Source organism: Limtongia smithiae (genome assembly GCF_038497785.1).
Source record: "Limtongia smithiae strain NRRL Y-17922 unplaced genomic scaffold V1518scaffold_1, whole genome shotgun sequence".
Taxonomy (NCBI): Eukaryota; Fungi; Ascomycota; class Lipomycetes; order Lipomycetales; family Lipomycetaceae; genus Limtongia; species Limtongia smithiae.
The window spans coordinates 828,524-845,883 of NW_027117622.1; the positions used below are offsets into that span (position 1 = coordinate 828,524).

Consider the following 17,360-nt stretch of genomic DNA (forward strand, 5'->3'; position numbering starts at 1 on the left):
AGACTCTCTTATCGATAAAACTATTTCGCCGCTAGAAATCGTGTTATCAAATGCGCTCACCTAAACCTATGATCATTGTCTAGAAGGTCAACGGGAAGGGGGCTGACTATAGAACCCAGTTTAAGCTCTCTCTGTGTAGTTTTGCACGTTGACAATTTCTGGTGCACATTCCACCACGCATTAGCAGATGCGATGTGCCGCCGCGATGCGTTTACCCGAATGAACACCGGAGATGGCCAGAAGTGGTTTGGTTCCATCTGATAAGCCCGGCACGACAGGAAAAAATGGGATGAAGATAATGGCATCCAGTCCGCTTCCCAACAAATATCAGCTGCAGAGAAATCTGCCGCACAACCAGACACGTAACAAAAGTTCTTAATAGCAGTCTACAGTTGTCAAGTTGTGAGAAATTATGTATCTCATGTGTTTGTCCTTTGTTTGTTTCATTTTCATGATCTGAGATATATATCGTCGAGCAAACGGGGGAGAGAGGTAAACAAACGCTTCAGTTCTGTCTTCGAAGTAATGAACCAGAACCAGCAATTGATCGCGCGATCAAATTCTGCTTGTGACATGGCTCACGCGAACGCCACATAGCGGAGCTTAAAATTGCGCAAACAGTCAAACGCCACCACGGGGATCTGATAAGTTGCTGGAGCCCCTCAAGCCTCAACTCTGTTCCGGGCCGTTCTGACGTTCTTGGTTTGCAGCTATTGCCATCTGATAAAGCTGAAGCACGCCACTCCAGTCATTGATACGTAACCACAACGGTACTCCCACCGGTCTCGGATAACCGCCAAGGCCCCTTTGGCTGAACCCTACCTCGCCGATATCGGCGTCCACAGAACATGCGAAATCACAGGATACAAGACCTTTGACGGCGCCACACAAACGAACTGAGATGTCCGACGGCTAAACTAGCTCGGTTTGTTCAGCTAGTTGACTAGACACGGTAGTTTTCTAGTTTGTGTTGCAGACGCGTTGGGAATTGCGTGGCTTGTTTGGATTTGGGTGGGTTACCCGAGCTGCTGGTCTGCGGCGCAAACAAACACATCGATTTCATCACAGAATTCCAATGCCGCAGTATCTCGTCTCGATAAATATCAATAGCTGACCTGTAACTGCCAAAGTATTTAGCCGCATAGTCCGCGGAATCCGTGATTATTCTCGTGGTTGTATTCGTTTAACGATTGGAGGCGAGCGGACAAACCGCCAGACGTTGATTTGATCAGGCATAATATACAAGCCAAAAGTTCATGATTTTCCCGTCAGATATGATCGAGAATCCGTGCCTGTATTAGCAGATTGATCAACCATAAGATCCCTGCCGAAGATCTAACAAATATTTCCAAAAGAGGAGCAAACGAGGAAAATTCAAGCGCTGTGGGCCGAGCGGTATCGTAGGCGGAAGGCGGGGACAATACGACCCAAGAGCACAACGGCTTATGCAGATTATAGTGTATCTGTCACGAAATCTACGCGTTTATTTCCTCAATCAATGCTAAACTTCCAGTCGCAAATGTCCGTCCCCCTGGCAGATTTGACCCTCAGTTGATTCTGGGCTCATCACCGACGCGCACGTCGGCTAACTGCAAAGTCTGAACAGCCAAACGAACCGTCTCATAAATTACGTAGGTACAAGGAATGGAATATAATTCAATTTTAGAAATCATATGCAGCAATTGAATTATTTAATATTATGGCATGTAGCGATTTCATGGTCTCGCGCATTTAATCAGCCCAAGCTGTTTCGAGTCGGCGCCTTTCAACCGCTAAGTGTCGGCCACATCAAGAAAACCGATATTGCCATATGGGAAACAGAATCTGTCTACAATCTACATATGCTCTTGTAGAAGATATGCTGGACGACTAGTGTTCTTCTCTATGGCTCCGAACAAATAATAGTATTTTCGATGCGCATCCAGCAAATAACGCTATTATTTTGCGGGCGTCTTGTGCAACGAAAGAATTGCTTCCACCCGATATGCTATTAGTGGATAAGAAGATAGTTTTATTTTTCAGATGGTTTGCCATCGCCGCAGAATGTCTAGCCCGCGCAGTCCCGCCGACAGTCGACATGGGAGAAGGTTAATTAGCCTAACCCACAGAGCAGAGTTCGCAGACTGGCTGCTGTGCCGGTGTCTTCGCAGTCCGTCCATCACACGCAAACTTGACCTAGGTAAAATAATATATGAATGTGATATACAGACTAGCAAGTTCTAAAATTTTGTCAAGATCACTATTTTCATATTTTCTTTCAAATGCCGTCGGTAAAGTTGCTTCCAGCTTGTCATCGGACTGCCACAATATGTTTCATACATTGTGCCAAATCGCTGTTAGCTACACCTGGGTTTTCTCTCTAACAGTTCTCAGCAATAGTTTTGATAAAAACTCTTGTCAGTAGTTTCACTGATCTTGTATCTCAAAGTGCGTTCGGTTTTGTCAAACTCTTATGTACAAGTAGCTACAAGCTGAATGGTCGTGAGATGATAGTGCTCCGGCGATAGCGAAGTCTAAGAGCTATCAGAATTGCATATAGTCGCCACCGCAAAATATCAATCATTAATTTGGGCTATTCTACATTTAGTAAATGTCAGTTGTACACGCAACTTTGGGCGAAAATAGCGCAACGAAATATCATGGTCTTCGCACATTCCCGATCCCGCTTCCGAGGACAAACGAACCTCTTTGAGCGTGATACAGTCAGGTTGTGTCTGTCTGTCTTGATGGTGATAAGCACCCTGGGCACAGTAGACCCACCCGCGTCAAGTTCGGCGGTTGCCCTCCAAGTCTCGCAATGGGTCCGCGACACACTGCGGCATGAATGTGCCAATGGGAGAAGTCTAATCAAGCGCGGGCCGCTCACTAAATTGTCCTGATGTCTATTCAAACTTTAGTCTCGATCTAACTTCCGACAGCAACAATTGTATTGTCTTTCCTACCACCCACCTTCTTCATGACCTGCCGCGCTGCCAGCCAGCATCTGCCGTTCTAGTACAAGTCGCAATTTCCAGTGATCTCTTAGCAAAGAACAGATTGTTATCAAACCGCATTGATGGTATCGTATGGTATCTTTTTATAATAGCATCGGCTGGAAGCAAAATTCTGCAAACGAAATCTGAACTTTCTTGGCTAATAAAGCCTATATCGCCTTCGCCTCCGCCTCCCCACAAGACTGTCTTGGAGTTACATGACGATCTAATACTGTACTCTCTGATCCTGAGCCCGTGATGCTGTTTAGTATTGTTCATTGTGATTATTTTCATACAGAACACGTACGACATCAGCGGTACCTCGAAATTGCAAATTCATGCAACTCAACATGCTAAAAGATATTAGTTGTGCATCAACTGTCTAGCTGTTACTTCAAATTAGTCGAGCTTTCGCCACATGTCGAAGATTATTGGAACGGAATTCCAAGTCTTTTGGGTGTCACTTGTTCGAGAGATTCTCGCCCAGTACAAATATGTAAGATGACGGTGATTTAACAGTACCAAACAAGACACTTTAAATTTCGTTTGAATTCTCCACTGAGATCTCTGTCGGTCGATCAGACTCTCGTGTGTGCGTTATATCATGTGAGCCTTCTGCTGACTCCTGTCAGGAGAAATTCAGTCGTACCAGAATTCCAGAAGAACAACTCTGCAGTCCGCTCAAAACTTTAGAACCTGCAAAAAAAGACTCCGGTGGGCTCTCGGTATCATAAAGGACCTTTTGGAAAGCAAAGGACGCTAGCAGCTATACCAAGGTTTCCTGTCGAGCACGGTGCGTAGCGGCATATTTCGGTGTCGCCACCCTGCTCTGTTACGGACCCATTACAGATGGATTAATCTTCAGTGAGACTGTTCGTTACATTGTTGAATAACGTGCTGAGCTGTGAGAATTTCAGCCGACCTGTGTCTGCTGGCAGCGTTGGTCTTCGGAATGCGTGTCGTTGCATATTAGCAACCGCCCAGAAACAACCAATTGATGGAAAATCAAGGGAATAGATGTCGCGGTCTGTAGACAATAGCGAGGGACGACGTATGGAAAAGCGACTGAATGAGGGATGCGGTTGAGCTGTCACAGAAGTTTTGTAATTGTGTCAACAGACACCCATATGGAGTTCACAAATTTAAGGTTTCACCCCGCACCCCGTGCTATATATCAGTCTAGACTATTTTGGAGCAAACCAAGAAGTTTGTTCATGCAGGCTAACGAGGAATATCTGACCTGTCCTGTATCAGTTATGAGCATTACGCTAGTTTCATTTATTAAGCAATATTCAAATGTAATACATGAAGCTATCTCCGCAAGCAAGTATGATATGGTCTGAGCACCAACCGGCCAATTCGCCGTCGATTAATAAAACATGATTCCGTGAGCCATGCTAGTTTAGTTTGGCATATTACAAATCCACCTCTATAAACGAAACACTAACGAAGGATCGAATCAGAGCTGTGGGCTGCAGAGAGTGCTGAGTTTGGAAAACTGCTGCGTTGAACTCCAGCCGCAAATGAAATTGTCGACGTGACTTGAATTCTTCTTGGTCAGCAAAATTAAAGTTCGACTGTAGCGACTTGGCCTTCAGTCCTCTCATCCAGAGCGAGCCGAGCGAACAGCAAAACTGACTTTTGTCGGCCGAGATATATTTTGAGTTTATTGTAAGACAAGCCATCCGCAAATGTCGTCCGAGACTTTTAACAAGCTGCCACAGATGATGCCGATTTCATATGCCGAAGATGTCTTGTTATAAAGTAGCTAAAAGACAAATTCATCGGCGTCGCCATTCGCCGATAATCGACTTTGCTGGAAGCTTAAACTATCATAAATTAACGTTTAGCAACCTTTTCTCTTCCCCGTTCCAGTCGGATCTAGTCAAGTGAATAAGCAAACAGTGTTGGCGTTGTTCAGGTCCCCCCCAGCGTCATACCTCAACAGAATCAAACGATTAGCAAGTTACATCGAACTCTTCAGGTTCCAAAAATGGTGTAGGATTTCGAGAAGTCAGCAGCCTATTATTGCTAGATGAGCAAGCTGGTATGTCATGGTGCAATGATGAATTGCTCCTGTACGCGCCGAGTGGAACATTCGAAGCGAGAAGGAGCGGTTCTTCAGTATGTCAGCCCAAGACAGCATCAAAATCCGTACTGACGTCCGAATTATCAATGCTGCTTCAGCCATGCTCGCTCACAGTAAGCTCGCGTATCTCACTTTATGTTCGCTGAAATTAATGAGAGAGTAGTGAAATGTGGAAAAACGGTTCAGTATGAGGAAAGTACTTAGCACGGCTAGATGGCAACTGAAGGCGGTTTAATTTGATCGATATGAATTGACCCCATACACAAACGAACGTGGCTTTCGTAGTGTTGCCAGGGTTTAAAAGCTGTAAATGCCGGGATACTGCCGTGTGTCCTACACAGTACAAATTTTGTTAAATGGCTATAGCGCTGGCATAGTTGCAGTAAGATGTCAAGAGCGATAAACTTAGACTTGGCAATTCGAACCGTGTTTCTTGCAACATCTCGTTCAAACTGGACCTGCTGTGAAGGAGAACAGAAATCTCTAAACTCACTAACCTAGCCGGTAACTAATGAGATATGGCTAAGTACTTACAAGATCAACAAGTTTATTGGCTCAGTAAACAGGCCTCCACGTATAAGTAGAGGCTTTTTTGTGTCTTAAGTTCAGTAACTTACCGATTTTAGAAGCATAACGAAGTAGAGTTCAAAAATGACGTACAAATTCGACATTTTTAGTGTCGCGAAGAGCTCGTGTCGGCTAAACCTATAATTCGCCATAATGTTTGAAACGCGGCACAAGTCCGATCAGGAGCTTAAAGTCTAACTAGCGGTCGTCACTACCGGATATTTGTTTGGGCTGTCAGCAACCAATCAGCTAACTCTATAACGTTAGAGAACTTCCTACTATCAATTTAATTTAAATCTAACTAACTAGACTAACCAGTTATGTGGAGAGGATTCAGAAGACTCGGCGAACACGAGGCTGAAACAAACTAAGCTGCGCCTGGTGCTCGCTACATCAGAGATGTACTCTGCATAACCTGCGGTGGGAGTTGTGGTGTGCGGTTCACGCGAGGGAGTAACGTCTAAGCGAGTGGTGGGCCCATGGGGAAGCGTTCAGGGAAGCTGAGGCTTCAGGGCTCAGTTTAGCGGAAAGTTGAAACGCTGAATGCCATGAAGCATGAACCTGAGTACTTAGTCCTCCGTTATGATTCATCAATATTGGTGTGTCAGAGCGCCGGCTAGCCGTTCGCGCAGTTGGAAATTTTCGACACTGTCTAGCGTCGGGACTTGGGTCTCTCCAAGGCTCCAACCTCTCAGCAGTTAGGCCGACGCTTGGCTCGAAGGAGCTAGGACGCGGCCGAGATGAGAACTCTCCGTCTTCTGCGCAGTTCCATCTCTGTGATGAAATATTAGTCGTGCAGCCGATCTTCATTTCGAAGGATCACATGTCACTACAACTAACTTGTGAAAAATTAATTATTGATGACTGAGGCAACGCAGCTTTGCCAGGCGCATTCGTGTCCGCTGTTTGTTCGTCGCCTGCTTACAGAATCCAACCTATTCTTCTTCGCGCAACTTCAAATGAGCTTGTGTATGCTCACTACTCAGCGCTGCTTATGCGGAACGCTAAAATTAGGAGGGCTAGCACGGAGGCATAGGCACTAGCACAGAGACACGCGTCCGCATGACGACGGCGACCATTGCAGCGAGCGGAGTGAAACTATGAGGCAAATATAGCTCCTGGGTTGCGCAAACGCGCATGGCAGACAACGGCAGAGCAGCAATTTTAACATGCGAAATTAAATTGTTCTTAATTTGAGTGGGCGCATTACGAGTAATAGCGCAACGAAATATGTCACTAGCATCTGGACACGGTGGCCTCAGCGTCTGCGCGCACATAAACATGCGGTATGCGGCTATGCCAGCAGTCACAGAAATCCCACACCGCTAGTTTTGGACCACTGCAAGGAGGGCGAATAAGCGACCTCGCAACAGTTCTGTTTAACTTCGGGGTTTTCACGCCGTGATATAGGCGCGCGTCGACAGGCTTCTGTCGGCCTGGCTGTGTAGGTGACGGGGCTACCATGAATTCATAGTTGGAGGCTAAAACAGCCATTTTGAGGCAACCCGGAGATGCCTTACTCTGTCACGGCCAGCTCACCAGCAATCTCTCCTATGAAGGCAGCCCAAGTATGACTATCGTACCACTGCTTCGGCGCCTGCAGAACTGCTGCTGTCACCGGTGACTGCCAAATGCGTGAAAGAGCTAGCAGACTCAGCAGCAAGCGCGCGACATGCGCCCACGGAGGGAGCCTGAAGTCGGGGACACAGCGAGCCGGCGGCAACGCCTGCGCAACTGCGCGCAGCGCGAAATGCAAAGAACGAGCGAGTTGCAGCCAGTGGGGCGAACTATGCGCTCTCAGACCGGGAGTCTTGCATGGCGCTGTTGGGAGAAGGCGGAGCGGACGGTGTGACAAGAGCGCGCTAGCGCAAGAGCGTGCGCAAGCCGTGTCGCGCGAAATTGATGGACGCGACACGGACGCGGAGCCATAGGCGCATGTCGTCGCATGTCCGACTCGAGCACGTTCCCCGGCGGCGGAGCGCTTGCTGAGCGTAGCATCCCAAACTCAAAGGCCCCCCCTCCAGCTTGTCCGCTGCCCGACAGCCTCCCATCGTATATTGGACCTTGGCTCCACTCGGTTCGTCCACTGCCAGTTATTTTCCTCATCCGCCTCGTGGCCTCCCACTTCCTTCTCGTTCCCCACCCAGCGCACTACCTCACTATATAAATCAGACACTCTCTCGCGGCCAGATTTCTTGCTCCTCTGCGACCGCCCTCCTCGATGTCTGCCGCAGGTCAGATGGCAGATCGCCATTCGCCGCTAAACGCCCCTGCCGCAAATCCCTCCTTCTATCGGCCGCAGAGTCACCAGCAGATGGTTGATCAAAATAGCCAGGCTGGATATTCTTACGGGGGTGAGCTATAACATGACAGCCATTCGGTGACGCTAGATGTGAACAGGTACGCTAACTCTCTGCTCGCAGAGGACGACGAAGCATCGTCTACCCGCCTACCATCCATTCAGGCGCTTCTTGACAACACAACTGCAACTGCCTCCGATTCTACCTCCACGACTCTTACTTCGTACCCCGCCCGCAGCATGACTGGTTCCAGCTCGACTCCTCCAGCAGTGCACCGTGCGACCGCATCACCTCATGTTGGAAACTCCTTTGCTGCTTCTACAGCCGTAGCCCCAGTTGTGGAATTGCAGCAGACCAACATACAGCCTGGCTACGTAGCAGATGTTGCATACTCGCAGCCATTATACCAATATGCGGCGCAATCTGCGTACTCTTCTCAACCACTTCCCGGGACCAAGGCGACCCAGCAGATGCAGCCAGTAGCTGCTCCAGGACCTGCTCTTGTGCGTCAGCCGCAGTCGCAGTACATGTCGCAGCCCACAGCACAGTACCAGTACAGCTCGTACTCGATGGCAGGACAGCCGGCCGCACCAGCAGCATATACTTATCAGTATCCACATCAGCAGCCTCCTCCTCCGCCGGCAATCTCAAGCGTTGTCATGCAGTCATCTCAAATTCCGCTACATCATCCGAGCCAGCAGCATGTGCTACCGCAGCCGCCGCAGCAACCGACTATGATATCTCAATCTAGTCAGTATTCTCAAGCATATTACACTGCGGGATCGAATCTATACACACACGGCGCAGTTCATCCCATGCAACAGCCACAATTACAGCCTGTCGCGCAGTACAATATGCAGCCACTATCCGCTGCTCTCGCAGCCACCCAGCATGTGAAGCCGAAGCGAAAGCGCGCCACTCCTTTCCAAGCGAACAGACTGGAGGAAGTACTTCAGCAGACTCTCTTCCCGACGACGGAGCAGCGACTTGAGCTTGCGCGCGAACTGGGAATGACTCCACGAACTGTGCAGATATGGTTTCAAAATCGGCGGCAAGCTTGGCGTGCAGAGCGACGCCGGAGGCCGGCCACTACAATTGGAGCCGACGCGCATTCCAGTCATTCGACTGGCGCTTACTCGGATAGGGACTCAGCAAAATTAGAGCAGGGCATAAATAGCAATTCTGCAGAAGAGTGATGCCCTGCGATACGGATTTGGAATGATACGTTCGTTGCAGTGATTTCTTCTCATGATATTTTGTAATTTTAGGTGGAATGAGGTTCGTTTAGGGAGTACGATTGATGTTTTCAGTAATTCTCATTTGATTTCGTTGATTATGGGTGGCATTGCATAACTTCTCGTCGGTCTGAGCAGCTGGGCTAACTGTGAAAATTGCCAACGGAATAGTAAGGCGTTGCTCATCGAGCAGACTACCTAGAGTTGTGCAAATAAGAGTGCTTTTTAACCATAACTTGTAAGTACCGCCAGACATAAAAATAGTTAAACTTTGCGTTATTTCAGATACGCATGTCTTCCACTCTTCCCTATCGAGTTCATTTGGTCTGCCTGTTAGCCTTCATAACGGGTTGACGGCCAAATTCGTCACACGTGAGGAGAAAGTCATGGACCCGAGCATAGCCACCTTTCGGGGCTAGCTGGGCTAACCACGCATTTGACTAGTAAAAACTTTTTTCAATCGCCGATCCGACTCGCGGCTGCGACTCAGAAGCAACACATGCGCTAGAAAGGCGCTGGCTTGGTTCTTGCTTGCTAGTGAAATGCTCTTAGCGAGATTGGATTATTCCAGCGCTTGAAGCAGAGGACTCCGAACTGAGGCTTCGTCAACGACGACTTGCACCAGCGTGTTTGGAGGAACAGGAACGAATGTTCTTGCCGCGGCCTCGCTTCGACAATCGGCACCGACGGCCAAAAGTGTAAATGTCCGAATAATTAAGTAATATAGAGATACCGGGATTCGTGTAGATGGCAAGCTTGAATTTGGCTTTGTCGATTCACTTCGAGCGTAAAAACCGTGTTTCAAAACTATCGTCATATTCGTGGGCTTTGATCTGCGGGGTTTAATTGCCGTCGAGTTTCACTTGGAAATTGAAGTCTCTCAATTTACGCGTACTCTGGCTCAACTAGCGGCATTATATTTTGTCAGCTGTCGTGTTTCTCGAGCAAGATATTTGTAATAGTTAGCCGTATCATGCAACGGACCTGTCTAGGTGTGTAAATGCTTGCTTGGCTGTCAGTTTGCCTAGCAGAATAGTATGGTTATGGCATTGATGGCAGTTGACCGCGTGAAGAAATGGGTGGCTTTAATCTGTGGTTAGCATGTACTGCCTCGCGGCGTTCCGTATTTTCAGCTCTTGTTCGGACCCACATCGCGTGCTTAGGGTCGTGGCTGTAATTAGCTAGCACGACTCTGCCATCTTCGCATCCGGACTTACATCCCGCGTCGAACCTTGGCAGGAAGAGAGCATAATTTACTTATTATTAGATCCTCTGTCGTAATAAATTTGTCATACGCCGTAAGAGATGTACGTTAAATCTCAGAAATGCACGTTGCTGTTTTACGACTTCTTGGAATCATGAAGGACGCCATTACGCAACTTTGCAGTTGTCCCAGACGGAGCATGACAAGTTCGTCTTGACCAATGCCATCTGAACCATACTATATGCTAGTGCTCAAGCAGCGGCCCAACGTAACAGGAGCAACCAACGTCCCGTCCCGTCTCTTCTGGAAGATCTGTAGGACCGGGGGAGGGGGGGTACTATCCCGACTAATTATTAGTGGGGCGGTGGAGCATTCGAAGATCAAAGAGGTCAATGACATAAAAGTGGAATACTTTCAGTGGTAAGCGATAATGTGGGGCGACCGGGGGATTCATGGCAGGGTGGGCCAAGTTTCTCTACGCGATGCGTTCTGACCAGTACGACATCACAACCCGCAGTCCGAATACAGGTGTTGTCGTCCCAGTCCTCGCTGTGTCTATCATTGTCCCTTCGCTCTTTCGTCTACGCGTGTGATACAGACAGTAACTTCAACAGAGAATGAATACTCGGAGAGTCGTCTCGCCGTCTGCACAAAGCCGAGCTGATGTTCAGGACGCTATGGCGACACAAACCCTCTGACTGTTCCATCTTTGTTGCAATTCACGCATGGTCCAACTGCGCATGTCGCTTCCCCGTATATTCTGCATCTCTCTTCACATGCAAGCCAGTTATAGCCCAGTATGGAATAATGAATGTCATTGATAAAGGCTGTGGCATACACAGCTCGACCTCACACGACAAGTCGGAAGTAGAACTCGTTCCTCATGCCTGGTGAAGCAGTAATACATAACGAAATAGACTCATTTGCAGGAATGCATACAGAGATGCCAAATTTTGGTAAATGGTGATCTAAGTTATTGCCCACCAGTCACCGACAAGCCTGCTTTCAATTCGCTTGTACATGCGCCTTCCCACCGCAAACGTCTTTCTAAATATCTCCATAGTCTTAACAGATGCAAAAGTGGTTGTCTCCATTGACTATTGGGTTAGTCTGATATGACTCGTACTAGCTTTGGAAAGTTCTCTCCTAACACGACACAGCATTATAACCAGGCGTATTTCACCTCAAGTATATCACGGCTTCCAAACTCTCACGGACGCCGATAGAGAACGATAACACGTTTCCAAGTACCTAAGCAAGAGAATGAACGTGAGGGATATTACAGGGAGTAGCGGACTCGGCACTCCCACTGCTCTAGATGGGAAACAAGGCACAATTAGTCGCGCTTCATAGTCATCATACTATTCGCCACCAGCTCTCACGTCCTTCTTCTTGCACAGGTTCGACTCAGCGCAATGTACACCTAGAGCCAGGAGGATGGACACATATGTGCGGATCGAATTCGTTGCAACCAGCGGCGGTGGCCGGCCGCCCCTCCCATGATCGACCCAGCGACATATAGCTTGCAACATGAGCGAAGCTATATTTCGAAGATAGCGAAAACGAAAAAGAGTCTTGATAGATACTTCCTTTCCTATAATTATGAAAAACTAGTAAAACTGCACCATCACAGCTGCTTCGATATAATAGCACAAACAAACAATCAAATAAAACTACACGACATTCTCATATCGCACAGGCACCTACGGTACCGTCTCTCACGCGGTCAGTCAGCATCTAAGTGTTCATGTACGTCGAAGGATCAATCCCCTCCTCGGGGAACGGCGCAATGTTCACCTCAAATCGCTCCTGAATTTTGTCAAGCACCTCAGCATCCTCCTTCGAACTGACGAACGAAATCGCAAGACCCTTAGTTCCAAATCGTCCCGCACGGCCGACTCTGTGAAGGTATGAGTCCGCATCCGACGGCAAGTCATAGTTGATCGCGAGGTTGATGCGCTCAATATCGATACCTCGCCCAAATACATCCGTAGCAACACAAATTCGCTCGCGGAACTCCTTGAACGACTGAAAGCGGTCAATGCGCTCTTGCTGTGTCATGCCACTGTGTACTGCAATACTAGGGAAGTTGCAGTCCACAAGTAGTTTGCTCAGCTGGTTCGCCCGCACAGTGGAACGCACAAAGATAATCACCTGGTTGAACTCTAGCGTGTCCAGCAAGTCATTCAGTTTGCGGTTCTTCTCACGCTCATCTAGTTTCATATAGTACTGCTGTAACCCATGCAGAGTCAGTTTGGTCTCGTCGTCCACGTAGATTTCAAGAGGCTAATCTTGTTAGTGTTGCTGAGTCATCACAAGCATTGTGCCAATTAACTCACATTTTGCATGAACTTCTTGCAAATCGGTCGAATCTCCTTGCTAAGAGTGGCTGAAAACATCATCACCTGCTTTTGGTGGGGTGTAGCACGAAAGATCTCCTGCACATCTCGTCGCATGTCCGGCGTGTCCAACATCTTGTCGCACTCATCAAGAACAAACACCTTCACGTTGTTCAGGCGCAGATACTTGTCGCGAACCAACGCATTCAAACGACCGGGCGTCGCAACGACAATGTGAGGGCTTGTTTCCTTGTTTCGGATCACCTCCATATCCTTGCTGATTGGCGTACCTCCGTAGAACACGGAAGTGCGAACTTCTGGCATGTACTTGGAGAAACGACGGTACTCGTTACGGATCTGGAATGCAAGTTCGCGAGTGTGGCACATGACCACCACTGACACCTCATTATCGACAGGATCGAGTTGCTGAAGAGTGGAGAGAACAAAAACCGCGGTTTTGCCGAGTCCTGACTTCGCTTGGCATAGGACATCTGTACCAAGAATCGATTGCGGAATACACACTTGCTGAACTATTGAATCAAAAATTAGAATATGTTTGCGTAATGTGTTGGATCGAGTCTGTCGATGCCGCGCTTCGCCAAAGAAAGGTTGCCAGATGCCAAACAAGACACTACCACGCTGCGACTGCGACGCAGAGTGCACAGCCGGGGAATAAGGTTAAACATTCATCTTCGGAAGTCCATGCCAGCCGACAGCAGTTCGCACAGTGGAAACCCATTCAAACGATAGCCAGAATACAGCCCCCGTAGACTTCGAAGGTACAGCACCAGATACAGTAAAGTACACATAGAAGTTCTCTTGCATCAACACCTCGGCATATTTCCACGTTATGAAATCATATCGGTACAACAAATGCAAATGAAACTGGACACTAACGCTGCCTCAACATATACATTTGACTGAGTTGGAATATCTTTCATAGTCGTATCAAGCATTGTCATCCCGTGAAACCAACATATTTCATTATTGCGGTCGAATATCTGGCAAGAAGCGATCACATATTCGTGTGGCATTGACAAGTGTACTTTCTTTGGCGAAGAGACGAGGAGCGCAGCACGAGTTCTCGCTGGCAGAGGAAGAGCCCCGTTGTTGTTCGACAGATCACGATGAATAAGAGATGTGCAACTAACCCTCAGATGGATGTTCAAAACCGCAATCGACAATTGCTCGTAAAAGCTCTGGCTTCAAGAGAAAGTCTCGAAACCCAGTAGAGTGGATACCGACATACGAGCCCTTTTTGTCGCCAGTTTCGGATTCCTTGACTGCGTCACCATTTAATGGAGCAGGGGCGGTACTGGGAGCGACGGGTGCGATTTCCTCGTTGTCGGAATAGTCAAGAAGCTCTTCTTCATTGTCTGCCATTGTTGGGTCTGATCTGTTGAATCTGCGCAGGGGTGTGGTGGAGTCGCCTCTGTATGTCAAAGTAATGCGATACTGCGCAAAATTCTAGCCGGTGCACAGATATCTCTGCGGGTGAATGATAAAATTCCTGGATTGATGTTATAGTGGCCGATTGCCTTTTCACAGTCAGGTGTGGACGATCTTCGGTTGTGTTATGAAGCTAAGCCGAGAAGAAGCGGCAGTCGGGAATGAAGGAGTTTCCGGGTTAGGGCTTCTAACGCGTAGCGCGTCAAAGACCTCACAGTTGGGGCGATGAATCCGTTCGCGAGGAGAGCACAACTGCTTGGACATTTGCGGTGTTTAACCGTCAATTCTCGCTTTAATTAGCTCCTTGTTACCCTGACCTGCACTACCGCCAAAGAGTGCGACGATTATGCTCAAGAGTGCTTTTAGGCGAGCGCAGGTGTATTATACTGCGTATTACGTCATATCTTACGAAGGTCTCCGCCACTCTAGACGCGCAACGTGTTGATCCCCCTTCTGTGCTACCGAGTACCGACAAACCCCCCTCTAGTTCGTGAAGATATCCCCTAGATAGTTGTGTTACTGCACAGTGAATGTAAGAACTATTAAATCGTGGAGGGTACAAGTTTGATATCCTCATCCTAAATGTTCTATATCAACGCTTCTGAATTTTGAGCTATTCCTAACACGTAGTCGTGTAGTTGCCGTCACAGTTCAGCATCCGCAAATCCAACAGATTTGATTTGCACCATGGGCAGAAATATATTCCTCAAAATTCGTGTCTGGCATCACTATCTGTAGTTCGGTCGCGAACGTCATTGATCAGCTGCTGCAGAAGTGGTGAATTTGCAAAACCAATTTAGCGAGCGTCTTACATTATCAGTCGACTCTTGAATTTTTACCAGCCTAGTCAATTCTGAATAAAAATAAAGGTAAATATATCTTCTGTAGCCAGGCATCATCAGATAGCTGGCCATGTTTGATCTGTCGACGAGCAGACTAAACTATGTGCTATACACTGCTCTTGCACGAGTCACGAATTTTTAGGTCCTAATTTTCACTTTCTCAATTCCTGGCTCCACAATTCCTGTTGTTAGTCAAGTTCCGAGATTGACTCATGTTAACTGTTACTTGTCGACTGCCGCCATTGTCAGAGTAGACTCCGCTTCATGTCACACATAAATGCAATCCACTGTTTCTGACGGCTATAGTGGGCTACAAACTCGTCGCGATTCTTCAGGCTTGAGCCAACGATGCGAGCGGCGGTAGGACGTGACTTTGCCGACTATATCTCCTCAGTATGTGGTCCTACTTTAGAGTCTTCTCGGTTCCAGTTATACCGCAAAATCCCCTTCTCGATCAGCGCATCGACACCGGGAGCAAAGTTGGACCACGCCTTACAAATTTGCAATTTAGAGCGCGCACGCAAGTAATCTTTCATGTTGTCGAAAGCTAAAACTCTGAAACAGAAATCGGATCCACTCATCAGTCTGGACAGCGGTGATCGCTTCACAATCGGGCGTAGTTCGACGGCTGAATTCTTTGCCAAGAGTGGGGACACAGAACTGTAACTCTGCATCATTCTGCTAGACAGCAGGTGTAGCGTAGTAGACCACATAACTAATTAGCGGCTACGTCTCCGAGCCATGGCCAATAGATCATGCATCATATTGTTAACTGAACAACTAAAAAAACATAAGAATGACACTGACTAACTAGTTAGACTGCTGCTCTGACCAAGAGTCTAACGCCGTGCTTTAGGATCCAGAACTTTTGAACAAATAAGAATCAAAGCACACGCTGCAAGGCAAATTGCACGGTGATTAATTTCTGCTGTGGCCCCGGCCTCTCCGCTGCAGAGCAACCATCGTTAAAAATTAAGGTGACGCGTGTTCCGAATTCCGGACCTCGGATAACAGGGCACCGACGAAGGTAATTTAATTTGAATTGTAGTAGTGGCGACAGAGCGCCATCCATACTGTAGCTGCCACATCTTTAGATGCAGCTACAGTCGAGCTGGATGATCAAAACTCAGCTAGCCTCGATTAGACAGGCACTTCGCAGCAGAGTTTGTGCGATACATATCCACAGGTAGTATCTCCTATTACCTGCGCTTGTCTCTCCTGTGTACAAGTTAAGGGATTATATTCAAGGCTGGGCGAGTGTCAAAACTTAGATTTTAGCGCCGTTCCGTCACACGTGGCGCCTCGGCTTAGCTATAAGACTGAATCAATCATCTTTATTTCTGAAATTAGTTAGATATGCAGGTTGGCTATTTTAGCAGTTCAGCTAAGACTACTTCGCAAATCATTACAATAGACTCAGACCATGTGTGATCGCTGTATCAAGCAGAATGAAGCGCGGAGAGCAGAATAAAAATCGGATCGATTGTGCGTGCATTCACGAGTGACAGCCAGCTATTGGAATTCTGGAGCTTATATCGTAGTTTGCGTTGTGATGTAGACTTTCAAATTTCAACTAATCGGTTATTCGCGCCGTGCCGATCCAAGACTAAGGCAAGGTAACAAACGGTACTGAAGCCTCTGCTACAACGCTAGCGAGTATGGAGAATGAAAGCTGTATATTCAGTTTGAGCTAATCTACGGCTCTAAAGTCCTTATCTCAAGCACACTTTTACACCCGTCACCTCTACCAGTTGAGATAACATTGTCGACGACAATAGCATCGTACTTCGCGGATTTTGTGAGATTCCTTGTTCTGTGTGCCGGCAAATGGGCATGCACATGCACTATTAGTCTGAATCATACGTAACCATTCATCAGCTGTTGAGCGTGGGGGCCTTCAGCTGCAGCCGAAGCGGCGCGCCTGCAACTCTAATCCATGTCATTTTCATATCCGCAGCAAGAGAGACAGTAGCTAGGGTAGACATCAAGAGTGAGAATGATGCTATCTCCGCTCGGCCTCGGGCGTACACGCTGCACCTCTCTCTGTCCAACTTGATTTTCGGATATCCCTTATTGGCGGCTATGATTCTAGCGTCAGGCGCTTCGTTGAAGCAGATGGCTCATTACAGTAACGCGACTAACTCCGTTCAGATACCACATGGTACGACGATACCCGCTGCAGGACGACTCATATTGCAGTACTGATTATGCTGATTCACTACTATATGGCCGCGGAAGTCAAGATTACGCGTCAGACCGACCTAGCGGCAAGAATATATGTAGATTGATTACGCCTACTGAGTTCGCTTGACGTGTCACGGCACTACGAAAACTGCTGTCACTCAGAGACGAAGGTAATTTGT

The 17,360-nt window shown here is 47.7% G+C and overlaps 2 protein-coding genes across 2 annotated transcripts; one reads left to right on the top strand and one right to left on the bottom strand.

Moving 5' to 3' along the window:
* Nucleotides 1–7,648: 7,648 nt before the first annotated feature.
* On the top strand, nt 7,649–9,465 carry V1518DRAFT_408954 (uncharacterized protein). Its single transcript, XM_066902251.1, has 2 exons — nt 7,649–7,982; nt 8,052–9,465. The coding sequence occupies exons 1-2, from the start codon at nt 7,850–7,852 to the stop codon at nt 9,122–9,124; spliced, it is 1,206 nt and encodes a 401-aa protein (XP_066761978.1). The 5' UTR covers nt 7,649–7,849; the 3' UTR covers nt 9,125–9,465.
* Nucleotides 9,466–11,996: 2,531 nt separating this feature from the next.
* Nucleotides 11,997–13,472, bottom strand: V1518DRAFT_19287 (P-loop containing nucleoside triphosphate hydrolase protein). Its single transcript, XM_066900874.1, has 2 exons — nt 12,707–13,472; nt 11,997–12,653 (listed from the first exon to the last, which is right to left on the bottom strand). The coding sequence occupies exons 1-2, from the start codon at nt 13,091–13,093 to the stop codon at nt 12,105–12,107; spliced, it is 936 nt and encodes a 311-aa protein (XP_066761979.1). The 5' UTR covers nt 13,094–13,472; the 3' UTR covers nt 11,997–12,104.
* Between the last annotated feature and the right edge of the window lie 3,888 nt (nt 13,473–17,360).

What these genes read in the sequence shown, in the direction of transcription:
- V1518DRAFT_408954 (XM_066902251.1), top strand. Translation starts at nt 7,850, where the DNA reads ATGTCTGCCGCAGGTCAGATGGCAGATCGCCATTCGCCGCTAAACGCC. An exon ending in GGCTGGATATTCTTACGGGG is followed by an intron (nt 7,983 to 8,051) that starts GTGAGCTATAAC and finishes CTCTGCTCGCAG; the next exon opens with AGGACGACGAAGCATCGTCT.
- V1518DRAFT_19287 (XM_066900874.1), bottom strand. Translation starts at nt 13,093, where the DNA reads ATGTGCCACACTCGCGAACTTGCATTCCAGATCCGTAACGAGTACCGT. An exon ending in GCAAGAAGTTCATGCAAAAT is followed by an intron (nt 12,654 to 12,706) that starts GTGAGTTAATTG and finishes TAACAAGATTAG; the next exon opens with CCTCTTGAAATCTACGTGGA.